We start from the raw sequence: 14,158 nt of genomic DNA, 5'->3' as shown, positions 1-14,158 counted from the left end.
AATTATAATAAACCTTATCTGAGTGTACGTGCACCTTTGGATGCTAAACCAACATCATGGATCAATCCTTCAAGGTTGTATTGTCTCTCCCTGCCCCTTTCTTATTTGACTTAAGAAAAAGTAGATAAAACATCTCGTCTGCTTGCATTCCAGCTTGAAAAGTTGTTTAGAAATCTTTCAATAAACCTATCAGCTCCACAAATAAGCTCTCTACCAACAGCTAATGTTTGCATTTCCCCCAACACCTTGCCTGTGGTAGTATGAAAAAATGCCCATCAGAGAAGAATATATGTGTTGGTGGATTCAATATGCTTTTAGAACATGCAAGACAACCAGGGGTGGGTTCCTGCCAGTTCTAACCTCTTCTATAGAAGAGGTTCCACAAATCTACAGTGCCGTTTAGAACCAGTTCCAGCTACCTTCCCACACCCATCCGCACATCATCAAGATGAAGAGCGAGAGGAGGAATTCTGGGAGTTGAAATCCACAAGTCTTAAACATCCCTGGAGGGAGAGGGTGTTCTAAAGGGTTAGGGGTGCAAGGGTCTTGTAACTTGACAGCTTTAAGACTTGCGTGCTTCAAATGCCAGAGTTTCTGAGCCAACATTTTGGTTGCTAAGCAAGAGTGTTGTTAAGTGAGTTTCACCACATTTTACAAGTTGGCCATGCCCACCCAGTCACATGACTGCCAAGCCACTCCCACAAAGCAGGCCACACCTACAGAAGAGGTTCTAAAAATTTTGAAACACATCACTGAAGACAACCCACGTTAATATGTTTTTGTACCCTACAAAGCACCTGTTATAAAAGGAGCTGTAGATAAATCCTTTGCATACAAGAAGTCTCAAATTCCACACAATTACCTGAAATAAAAACAAAAAAAACCAAACAAAGCACAAACGAAATCTTCAGCCACCACACAGCTTTCTACAATCCAGTCCTGTTCAAATACATCAAACTACAATTCACATAATTTCCAACTAGCTCTTCCTGAGAGCTAGTTGGAAATTATGAGTAAGTTCTCTTACTGAGAACTACAAGATTTGCAGTTTAGTACAACTGGTAGATACCAGATTGATGGAAGCTACAGTGGACAAAGGATTTTCATCAATCCTAAAAGTCTAGATATTTGCTATTAATAATAGGAACAGTACTATACTAGACCAAGAAATTAGCTTTATTTGTAATCACACCCTGATGAACAAAATGTCTGTTATTTTTAATTATTTCTTCTCATCATGAGCTCAAATCCTTTTATAGTAATCAAATGTATTACTGATGTGTCAGTGACAACTAAGGTTTAATCCACATCATGTATTTCTTCCAGTGACGTGCGGTGACGTTTATGGCTGGTGAGGCTGGTGACGTCATCAGGAAGGCGGGGAATGGGACCACGTGTGCTGGAGGCTGAGGCTGCCTCAGCCTCCAGCACACGTGATCCCATTCCCCGCCTTCCTGAGCGCGCTCCGCCGGCTTGCGCTCCGCGATCCCCAACAGCAGCTGCTTTTCAGTGCTTTTCTGTGAGCCTGCCGTTTAGGACATCCGGCTATCTACCTAAATGCCAGACGCACAGAAAAGCACTGAAAAGCACTTCGCCTCCAAGCCACTTCGTCTTGATGACGTCGCTGCTGGGCGCGGCTGGACGGAGGTAACCAGAGTGACGCCGAGGGGTCTGGGCGGACGAAAGAGCGAGCGAGCGAGCGATGGAGGATCAGGCAGCCTGATCCTCAGTCGCTCGTCCGCCGGACTGCCTCGGCGCCACTCTGGCTACTTCTGTCCGTCCGCGCATGGCAGCTGTGGCAACGTCATCAAGCCCCTGCCACTTCTGGACGTCTATTGCAGTCGTGAGGAGCGCGCAAAGTACAGCGGAGGCAGGAAGGTTATTGGCGCTTCCGAGAACCCTCCTGCCTCCGCCGGTTGCCCAGCTGGCACCGCCCCTCCTCCTCCCTCCTCTTCCTTTTATATATATGAAACTCCCTTGTGGATATTATTATTATATATTATTATTTCATGACGAGAGGTGAGGCTCTGCCTCCCCTGCCTCCCCTGACCGCACGTCCCTGATTTCTTCCATGCCAATAATAAACTAATAAATTTCCAGATACATAACTTCTTTTTTTCCTGATAGTCCTGTGCTTTGGAGTAACTGCTGTCTACCTGATTGTATGCTGAAGAAGGTATGTAACATCTTGCAAAAACAAAATTAAATCTGTAAAAAATATATAATAAAATAGCACAAGAATCCTAACATAAAACAATACAACCTTTACATATACTTTTGCATGCCATTTGTACTTGTCTCACAATGTCTTGATGGAAAAAATAATAATGAGAAGAAAGCTTCTTAGTGAAGCCACTTTAAATAAAGAGCTTTTTTGGAAACAAAGCTTTGTAATTGAACATATCCACATAACTTTATAAGAAAAAATTGCTTGTTGAGATGCATCATCTTTCATTATTTTAATTAGGATGTTTTACCCCAGCCAACAAAAAGGCAAGCAAAAAGCTTGCAAAGGGGTTGAAGTTCTCTTTATAAGATACATTTTCCAGCCCTTTTCTCCTTTTTGCTATTATTGCTGTTATTAAATTTGAAATTATTCATTAATAATACAATATGAATTTGTATTTTAGTTTGTTAATTAGTTTAGAAAGGAAAGGAAGAACTGTACATTTGTCCCATATGTTATATGAAGCTATTCTTCTATAGAGGCTATTTGTTTATACCTTATAGGATAGAAATGTCTAATGTTAACCGAGTCTTGTTAGAATGGAGAACAGCAGTTACTGCTCTTTAAATATTGCAATATAACACTTTTGTTGCAATTACATTTTCATTGCTTAGAATTTTATTCTATTAGTAGTGAATGATGAATATGACAAAGCTGTCATTTGTGCTATTGTATAAAATACATTTCTGTCCCGCTTTACTTGCTGTATCATAGTTCAATTCTTGTCAAAATATGTCAGCCTAACAACAATAAACATTTAAAGTTGAATCTTTCTGCCTTGCAATGCTATTTTTTCAAATAATACATTTCTCTCTTGTACCTGCAGTGAAATATATTTCAAACTGAAAAATTTTAAGCGAGAGAGATCATCCTACCTGTCTGCATCACCAAGACCCAGTGAGGTGTTGCGTTGTAAAGTTTCCCTCACAGCAGCCATCCCATCAGGAAGTCTGTTTAATCTTCGTGTATAAAGGCCCAATCCACCATCAGTCATGTACCTATAAATAATAATATCAACAATTCACCATTAGTGACATTTCAAAAGGCAACTTTACTTGGAACAGCTTACATTCCGCAACCAATATCTGTGACACCATCAAACACCCACATCTGCCTATCCCATGTCCTTGGGAAGGACTCGATAGGAGGACAAAAATGCCAAATTCAGCCTCACTGACTGCAACAAATCAAAAGTTAAGCAGGCAAATGGATCAAAATAACATGTACAGATCTGAATTCTATGGATTTCTATGTACCATCTATTTGAGCTAATTCTGGCATAAACTGCAACGTATTTTGATTAGTTAGTTTATATTCATTATATAAAAGTCTGAAAAAATGAGAGCTTGGCAAAGATATATGCTATCAATTCTATCAGGAAATGCTAGTACTAATTTGCTTACTGACTTAAAACTGACTTCCTTCATAAATAAAGAGGTTAGATAAAACTTACATCTAGTACTGCGGATGTATATAAACTGAATTGTTAAAGTTTCTGTGATTATCTGCTTCCATGAAGTACAATGTAAGTAAGGTAATTAAGGTGCAGCAAGCATTCCACTCATAGTTATAAAGTAACTAGCTTCCAAGTTACTATTACACCTCTTGTTTGAGAACCACATTCAGAGCCTCAGCTAATGCAAACTTGGAGAACCAAGTGCCATCCCTAATGTTTTCAGATGGAGAAATAAGCACAGAAAAAGACAGTAAACTCAGAACTGTTTGAAAGAATCATTTCCACATGAATACTGAGTTACTTGATTGTACTGATAGTATCTGCAGACTGTGATCTACAAGAAACTTTGGATGTAAAGAATAGGTGTATGTATAGTATGGTGTTTATATGAGCCTGCTTTCCAGAATATATTCTAGCATGTAGAAGTTGAACATTCCTGGCCTAGAGGACACATTTCCCCAAAGGCCACTGAATACAAACCACTCAGCTATATCAGAATTACTGCTTACTTCTAACCATCAACAAGAAAGTTTCTAGGAACTTTCTTCAAAGAATTTAATCTCTTGTCTGCAGACAGCAGATAGGTATAGTTCCTATACACCTATGAACAAATGAATAAAAATAATGCCTTGTATGTGTCGTGTACAAATATTTAACTCTCCCAATAATTGTTTTGAAGTACCTGTTAGCAAGTAGGGATGAAACAAGCCAATTTTAACCAAGAATGCTCTTATAGAACACTGATACTGGCTATAGTCCCACTGAATTCCAGAAGTATCAGGATATTAATGGTATTAGAGAGTAAAAGCCTCTTGGGAATTGTAAAAAAATATATATCAGGAAATACATCACATTGGCCTCAAAATCTTCCACATACAGGATTGTCAAATCTGCTCTGCCAGAGTTTGATAATAGTAAACAGAATATGAAGCCTACTGGTATTTTTAAAACACTGGGCTATCCAGACTGGTTTGCTTATCATTGTATTTTGCTAATTTAATCTTTGATCTGTTTCTGCTGTTTTGTAATATTACAGAGAAACTGAATCTTTATAGAAATATTTGTCAGCGTGCTATTTTGACTCAATTACCCACTGATCCAGAAAGAGGAGGGGTGCGGAGTTTAAAGGTCCCAAGAGGTTATAGCCAAAAATGGAGGAGAAAGTAGCATGTCCCTATGTTTATGTGATCTTATCTTCACTAATTTATGTAAGAGTGGAAACTCTACCTAAGCAAATTCTACTAATTGACCCTATGAATGCAATTAATGAAAGTCTTGGCAGGAATCCCAATCCAATTCATTAAAAAATCCCATCACAACATATATCAGATTAAATATTACTGGTCCGTTCCTTGTTATAACTTTTTGTTGTAGTACAACTTCTATAAAGCCAAATCAGATGCCCTTAATTATTGCAACTAGGCATGAATTTCTATGCAGTTACCTGTAGTTCCCTACCATAAATCCAGAATTACTGTTTATTTGTATGCTTTATTTTGTAACTTGCTGAGTGATTGAACAGGAAGAAATTAGAAGATTTTGGCAACCCAATTGGAATAGGCAAACACAAGAAGAAGAGCCAGGCATTGGGAAATTGTTCATTGTTTGCTAACGGTAATTCACTGCCAACTGCTGCTAACAATTTCCTGAATACAGGAAATAATTATTCCATTCTACTCTGCTCTAGCCAGATCTAATTCTGGACACCACATTGAAGGACACCGTTCATTCAAAAAGAACAGTAACAATTGGAGCAAATTCAGAGGATGGCTACCAAGAAGATGAGGAGTCTGGAAAGAGCTATAAGGAACAGTTAAGGCACTTAGCAGTGGTGGGTTCCAGATCCCGTTCCAACTGGTACGGTTGGAACGGGCCCGGTGTCATCCAAATGGATGCGCACAGCACGCGCATGCGTCTTACCGCTTCCACGAGCCTCCGCGACGGTCCAGCTGCTCAGCGGAGCGTCACACAGGCGCTATACGCGCCGTGCACGTGTGCGGAAGTGCTGAAGACTTAAAAGACCGGTAAGGAGCTCGGGTGGGCGGGTGGGCCCTCTGGAGCACTGTACCGGAATGGTATCCGGTACTCCGGGCAGGCTCCAGTACACCCATACCGGGGTGTACCACCTGCAACCCACCATTGGTACCTAGGTACATTTAAATAATAGAAGAGACAGCTAAAAGGGAAGCTATGATAGCAGTCTTCAGATATCTGAAGGACTGTCAAATAGAAGAATGGTAGACCTTTGTTGTCCAAGACAGCAGGTCTAGAACCAGAATTAAAAGCAAGATGGATTGCTACAGGTTCAGCCAGGTTCCGGAGAATCCATAGCTAACCTCCAAATCACACCCTTGGCTGGCCCCTCCCACCTCTCCCTGCCCCTCACAGGAGTCTCCATGTGGCCATTTTGAATGAGAGATAAGTGCAGGGCCCGTGTGGAGGCTCGGGGAGAGGGAAAAACAGACCTCCTGGAAGTTCTGGAAGGCCTCCGGAGCCTGGGGAAGGCAAATACACCCCTCCCCTCATGATGCAGGAGGCCGACTAGGCCATGCCCACCATGGACATGCCCACCCAACAACCAGGCACAGAACCCATTGCTGAAATTTTTGAAGCCCACCCCTGATTAAAAACACAATGAAGCCACTTCAATCTAAATTTCAGAATGAATTTCTAGACTGCATAAACTATCAACCAGGGAACCATGAAGTGATTGTGAGCAAGCTAAGAAATGAGAGGATTTCTAGATATAGTCAACTAACACACGGGAGCAGTTTGTAGTATATCACATAGGTGGCAGGTTAATTTGGGCTGCAGAAAAACTAGAAAAAACGATTCAGAGACATTCTGCCTTAATGAACTGACTGACAAAAGAAGGCAGAAGATTCTGATTGCATTTCTAAAATTCTGGGCTTTATCCCTAATTTATTTATTAAAACCCTTTATTGAAATCAGTGTGATTCTCACATTCTTGCTTGTGTCCTGAGATATGGAGCTTGACAGACATCTGAGGCTGAATAGTCATGTATCAGAAACAGTGCAATAGATCCAACCCTGAGCAGTAAGTTGAACTAGAAATTCTCTAAATTACCTTCTTATTCCTACCTTTGCATGAACATATAAATACCCTCCTATCTGAGCATTCACTTAATTTTAATCCAATCCAAACTGAGGTTTCCTCATAAATTGTTCTTTATGTCCGTTCCATTTCCTACTCTGATTCCAGCACCAAAATTCTCTTCTCTTTTCCATCTGTGTCTGTTTGTTTACCCATATAGACCCGGATACAGCTTTCCTCACTGATGAAATAATTACAAGCCTCTCTAGCTAGTCCCATATGTGGAAACCTAATAATAAAGTGCAAGTTTCAAGTAATGTGTTTTGCACGGAAGATCTTGATAAATAGAGACTTGAGCAATCTACATACTACTAAAAACTCTTGCTCTCATGATCTTTAACTGGGTGAAATGGTCCAGCACAGGACAACAGTTTTTGAATCATGTTACCTCAGATTGGCTAATTTACAAAATGTGTCCAAAATCCAGGATCCAAGACTCCTGAGGGAATGAAATATGGGAAAGTTGCAGCTGCTTCAGTGTTACTGGCTACTGTGGCTGACATGTGATCTTTGTATTCAACATTTTGTGACACTTTCCAAGCCAGTCTCACAATCCCTCACTCTCTTCCCCACCAAGCAACAGCAACTTACCTGCTTGCTGGAAAAGGAAGGGGAAAGGAAAGAAAGGATGAACAGGGAGGAAGGAACACTGTACAGTTTTCCCGATCCCTTCTACACCACCACCCCACGCTTCCCCAACCTATGTCATCTCCTGTGCATTTTCCCTGACCTGCACCTTCTCATATGCCTTCTCTGTCCCATACACTCCATGCGTACCTTCCGACCCACACCATTCCATGCATATCTTCCCTAACCTATGCAGCATTTCTTGTTTCATCCCTGACCCATGCTCCTCCTGCCCTCCTTCCTCTACCCATGCAGCATCTCTTTGGAACCCTCTACCCATGCTGACCCCCATGCACCATTCTGACTGACTTAGCACCTCTCATACACTCCTGCAGCTCCCATGCATTCTTCTTGAACCACATCATTCTCCTCATCCCACTTTATCCATGCGGCAACTCTTATAACAACCCAATGACCCCAAGACAGGACTAGTACTGTCCTCGATATTAAAATATAACAAAATGAGTCTAGATCCAAACCATTATTGTTTAAGCAGGATAGTTTCATCAAATGTAGCTCCCATAATTATCTTCACGTTTTAAAAAATGCACAGCAGAGAACAGAGTATTTCAGACCATAGGATAACATGTCATTTCCAATTTCATTGTAAAATCCAAGCAGCAGACATTATGCAGTACCAATATTAATACTGTATTGGAATATTATTAAATGGAGTATTTCTTATAGACTTTTTATAGATTTTCACTTAAGAAAAAACTAATCTGAATATGTTTGGAGTTTATGCTTCTCTACATACTTTCTGATATAGTACCCCAATCCATACCAATATTTTCAGCACATGAGGATTAACAGATTGTAAAATGCCACTGTGCAAAATTTCTGAACGAAGTTTTCACATTAAAAATAGAAATGAAAGAAGTAAAACAAACAATGAAAGAGAACTGAAAAGTTCTGATAAGCTGCATTTAGAAGCTTTTTAAGTAATCTTAATAACCTTAATTCACACAAGGTTTAAGAGTTCATATTAAACTAGATATGCTGAAAGTAAAGTTTCTTCATGTAACTAATATGAACAAATGAAGTCCAAACATAAAAATATTTTTTAAAATTATGCATATTATACTTAAATAAATTATACAGCTTTTAAAATCAACTGCAGTTTAAATGTCTATCGCTATGGACATTTAACAACAACAAAACCTTAAGCCTGTCTTCCTCAAACTTCCTGGGGCTACAACCTTTTGAAATGCATAGCGCAAAGGGTTTACAGTAGAATCCCACTGATCAAGTGCCAGATTGTGGAAAGCTAATCCTAATTTACAGTATGGTGAAAATGTCCCAGGCGTCTCTGAATTTGAATTCCCACCTTCTCTTCTGCTAGATTCCTTACAATTCAACAATACAAATCCAACTATGCAACAAGCAAAAAGAAAACAGTGAAGTTGATACCTTTGGCAAGCGTTCAGCAAAATAACATACTTTACTAAGTCATGAATGAAGCGTTATTTCCTTTCAACTTTTCCGTGGCCGGTCTGAAAACACTGGCCAAATTATCTGAAGAGTCTGAATATGTTCTTCAGTTCTGCAACATTTCTGCCATTGGCTGACTTTTCTTTTAAAGACTCTTCTTTGCCAAGGAAGAGGAGGAGGGATAGTAGAGGAAAGAAGAAGAAAGGGAGATTCCTCTCAGACAATTTAAATATTGTAACTTCTATGCTGATATTCTTGCAGTAAATGGAAAAAATAGTGCTTTGTTCAGCACTGACCCCATTTCTGCCTTCTGAAGAAAAAAAAAGACTGACTTACACTGTCAGCTATAATAGATAACCCCAAACTATAATGCCCCAAACAAGATATAAACTTCAGAAGCAACAAGGAGGAAAAAGGAAAACGCAATGGATGTAAGTCAGCTCTGAGGAGTTTCTACTGGTGCAAGAACAATAAACAATTGTCCCTCTGGAGTTTCACAAAGAGGTTGCTAAGCTAGTTAAAACTAGGGACAGGACTATTCTCAGTTCTGCTCTGTCCATGGGGACAAGACACAATACTTTCCCCTCAACTGCATAAACAAGGAGGTCAGTTTCAATGGCAGTGAGAGAAGCAAGTCTCCAATCTTTCATTTATTATAACGTTTGTTTGCAAGATGTTACAGACCTCAACCTTAAAATGGGAAAACCAAATGCAAGTGTTATGTAAGAAACAAGGGCGTTTCAATGTGATTTTTTTAAAAACAATAAGAAAATAAATTTTAAAAAAGAATGTGCCAGCGAGTGTGTGTGCATGCATATTAGTGTGTATACAGAGATGCACAGGCATTCTATGAATAGATTTGCTACCATCATTATATTGAACAGAGGTTGACAGTGAATCCTTTTGGGGTAAATAACTTTTCAATGCCTGTTTGTTATAATCACTTTTTCCTCTTGTAGAAGTTGATACAGAAATGTAGGCCAAATATTATTTATTTATTAGACTTATATTGCTGCCTATTCGCACATGGTGACTCAAGGCAGCTTACAAGAATATAAAAACATCATAAAAGAAACAATAAAACTAATGAAAGAGAGAATCGTGTATATATATGGGCATACCAGGGGTGGTAACAAAAATACATACCTATTTCCCTGACTCAGCTGATAAGGAGGAGAGCCTGTGGCTTAGTGGCTAATACATCTGCCTAATATGTAATACAGCCCAGGTTCAAATCCCAGTAAGGGTATGGCTAGCTGATGAGAGCGAAATAGATCTATACTAGTCTCCCTTTATTTATTTATCAGCACAAATACAACACACAGACACACACACACAGTAATAAAACTGAAGCAAATTAAACACTTTTGAAACTCCACTGATTTTAGGACAACTGATAATATATCTACAAATTTCTCTAGAGATCTGTGAGTAGATTAGATGATTACAGAATTATTCCTGTAAACCAGTATCCTCTTAACATAGTGCTTCATTGTTTTGGACACCCATTGTTCCTACTATCGGAGAACTGTGTAGGGGAAGGTTGATAACATCTAGGCAGCCATATTTAGCTGATTCAGGCCAGATGACAAAAAACTTGTTAAACGTGCAATGATCTACTGTCTTCCTTTAAAAACAAAATTCTCCCTTCTCATCTGCCTTGCTCATGTTCTCCAGATTTTATAATTTCAGCAAGAAGATGCAATGTTGTGCTAAAAGAAACCTGACACACAGCAGAGAGGTTGCAGTGGAGGACATTCATATTTCTAAGTGGACACAGGGAAAACAGGACCAGGTAAAAGCAGCATGAAGAAAGTACAGACGGATGAACAGATAGAAGGCAGCAATGACAATTCACAGAAGAAGGAATAATTTGGGGTCCACTTGCATCTAATGTTCTTCCTCCCCAGTGCAAAAGCAATGTATGTCATATGAGCTGAGTATCGGACAGTCAACAGAAAAATAACTTTGAGCCTTAAAGCTTCTCATAATAACAAATTATGGGGCCTGCAGATTAGACTAATGAATAAACCCCTGCATGTGTACACCAGACATACTCAGACTAGTACATCAGTGTGTACACAACAAAAGCTGTGTTCACAAACCAGAAGGGGGTTGCCTAATTTAGATAATAACCCTTTATCTGTGACAGAATCTTCTAGCCAGTAAGTTTATATATTACATATATAAAAATTTGAGAATGAAAAGAAAAAAAAACCTCCACTGAAGTGCATTTTTGTCCTGCTCTAACCAGTCTAATAGACAAGATTCTTTTCTGCTTTGTTCTGCTGTGAAAGTATGATACCAAATTGAAAATTAATGTTGAATAAATTGACACTGTGGTACAAAGGTTAATATCGTAAGGCTGTGAAGTGGTCTTTAAATGACTTTTGGAGGATTAAAGAAATACTGAATTTGGTGGGACTTAAATTATAGTGAACATAAAGATGGAATTCAACCTTTTTTTCCCCTTAATAAGCATTTCTGTTTTACCTAATATTTTTCAAATATTACTAAATATCCTATATCAAATATCACAGGATGTGGGACTTTAATGTAAACAGAATAATCATATTTTTGCAAATGACAAAATCATCATGATTTGATGTGGATTCTTGGTTCATCAGTTTGGGAATGTTAGGACCAACTTTTAAACTATCCAGTCTCCAAGGAGTCAAACAGCAGCCATCAGCCGTAATCCCTCTTTCTCAAAACACCATTCATGTCCCAAATATTACTTTAACCTCCCACTACGAATAATGTACTTTTTATCCCCCCCTCAGAACAAAGCCTCTGTGTGTGTATATATGAATGACAAATGTTTAAGGAAAATAACAGTTGCTGAAAATATGAATACAAAAGTCAAGAGACTTAACATTCTAGAACAGGTGACAGGATGACATTGGATCCTGTTTTATATTGTGTATATTATTATGTTACCATTTGTTGAATATTGCCTGTTCTTCTACTAGTATTGAAAGTTACAACACAAGAGATAAAGTCATTTGGAATTTCTAATATGGTACTATATTATAATATATGGTAAAAGTTTATAATATAGTAAGAATATACACGATCATGCTATCAACAATCTAAGAAAAAAATGCAGGGAAGTTTAATATATAAATAGAAATAAAACAGCATACAAATTCATGCTGGCCTACAAAGAAAGAAAATTTCATCCTGTTTCCTTTCCTAGAGGAAAGAATATTCACTCCCTGGTAACTACTCATTCGTTTGCAAATTATATGAAACAATTCAAATGTGTGTTTTTCCAGGAAATACATATTTGAAATTATTCCTTCAAATGTCAGTTTACACAACATCATGCTATCACCTACTTAAATATCCTATAGCAGAAGTTGCATTATTTGTGTACTACTACAGAAAAATATTCTGCTTAAATTGATTATAGGTGGTCTTCGACTTATGTCCATGTCAGGGGAAAAATGCCCTGGGGAAATCTGAGATCAATGGACCGTGGCTGATTCCCTTCCGCATATCTTTTGAGATATTGAGAAAAATAAAAGTCTTCAAAAATATTCTAATTAATAAACAAACTTTAATAATAAAATAAAAAGTAAATGAAACAGAAAATAACTAATGGTTACATTTTGATAATGAAAGCTACGTCTGCCAAGCTGGCAGCCGAACAAAGAAGAAGGAATTTTTGGAATGTGTAAATGCATGCGCAATAAATCACTTTCAGATAAGAACTTTTTGTTTTATGACCTGCGCAATAAAGCTTTCTTAGTTTAACTCTTGAATGTCAGTTTAGGCAGTTCAGGCCTAGCAAACCTTTTAACATCGTGACAGTCCATTCATTCAGTGACCATTCAAAGTTATGACAGCACTGAAAAAATATACATACAACCTCAAAGTTCCAGCCATAGCAGGGTTCCCATGGGCATATACAGAATAACAAAGTTGGAAGGGACCTCGGAGGTCTTCTAGTCCAATCCCCTGTTTAGGGAGGAAACCCTACACCACTTCAGACAAATGAGCATCCAATCTCTTCTTTAAAACTTCCAGTGTTGGAGCATTCACAACTTTTGGAGCAAGTTGTTCCACTGATTAATAGTTCTAACTGTCAGGAAATGTCTCCTTAGTTCCAGGTTGCTTCTCTTCCTGGTGCAAAGACCAGACAAGATTACCAGTGGGGTGGAACTTAGAAAGGTTAGTGAAACTAAGAGTAATAACTTCTGGTAACCTATTACTTTTGGACTAGCCAAAATGATTGTAAGTTGGACACTCAGATGCCTATCTCACAATTATGACATTGCAGTGATCTGCAGTCACACGGCTCCCATTTGTGATCTTCTCTGCTAGCTTCCCACAAGCAAAATTAAGTGGGGAAGGTTACAAGTTTTTTCAGTAAGTTACTCTTACTTTTTTTTCTGTCCATAGAAACCCTACTGCCTGTACGTGGCCTGCAACCCACCATCCCCAGGTCTTTCCCAACCCTCACATAGCCTGCAACCAACCTTCCCAAAGTTTCCCCATGTTCCTTACCTGGGAATCCCCCTCTTCCTGCCTAACAACCTGCATGTCGTGGGATTAGGACAGCAACTGGGGCTGCCTGGGATTGTTATCATTTGATGTAATACTTTACCACTTAGTGATGGCAAATCTGGGCAGCCCCAGTTGCTATCATAATCCAAGGTTGGATATACTTTAGATGATGGGACATGGAACAAAATATTTTAAACTGTTATAATCATATGTTCCTTAAGAGGAAATAGTTATTCTATTTAAGCTTGCTTGCCGTATTTCATCCTCTTTTATTCACAGCATTAAAGAACATTGAACCAATGAATGTTGTCTCTCTAAAAAGTGTCTTCTTCAAGGTATCAATAATTTTTTGTTTTTTCTGTTCATTCATTCATCTTCTCCTTTCCCCGTCTTTATTCCTCCCATTCTTTTATTTTTTATCTCTTATTCAGGAGGACTCTATAGCATTTTCTCCAACTAACAAATGTTACTAACAGGTGTAAGCTTTTGTCAGCTGCAGCCACCACAGCCTAACATAGTTCTCTTCCTGCAATGTACTCCTCTTTCTTCTTCTTTCTACCATCTCATGCCATTCCACTGTCTTCCTTCTTAGTTAATTCAGCACCAATACAACATAAGCATTTTTATCCTGACAGCTAATCACACAGCGTAAGACAATGAACAGCTGTATCTTGCAGTGTGGATGAAATGCTCTGTAAAAAGATCCTCCTTGCTGGTATTATGTGTGATCTTAGCAATTCCTACCAAGAAGTAAGAAAATGCCACAGATAATAGGCTTCAATTGTTTATT

At 38.7% G+C, this 14,158-nt stretch overlaps 1 protein-coding gene across 8 annotated transcripts in view; it reads right to left on the bottom strand.

Moving 5' to 3' along the window:
- The window catches only part of NAV2 (neuron navigator 2), a 316,849-nt gene that overhangs the window by 121,455 nt on the left and 181,236 nt on the right, over positions 1 to 14,158 (bottom strand). For all 8 annotated transcript variants that reach the window (XM_081938830.1, XM_081938823.1, XM_081938824.1 and 5 more), the window contains one exon: positions 3,103 to 3,225. In XM_081938830.1, coding sequence (XP_081794956.1) covers positions 3,103 to 3,225 — 123 coding nt within the window. The remainder of the gene's footprint in view (positions 1 to 3,102; positions 3,226 to 14,158) is intronic.

The sequence above is a fragment of the Natrix helvetica genome (assembly GCF_964273705.1).
Source record: "Natrix helvetica genome assembly, chromosome: 1".
Classification (NCBI taxonomy): domain Eukaryota; kingdom Metazoa; phylum Chordata; class Lepidosauria; order Squamata; family Natricidae; genus Natrix; species Natrix helvetica.
Note: the sequence above shows the minus strand (reverse complement) of the source record. Positions and strands in the feature narration are given on the sequence as shown.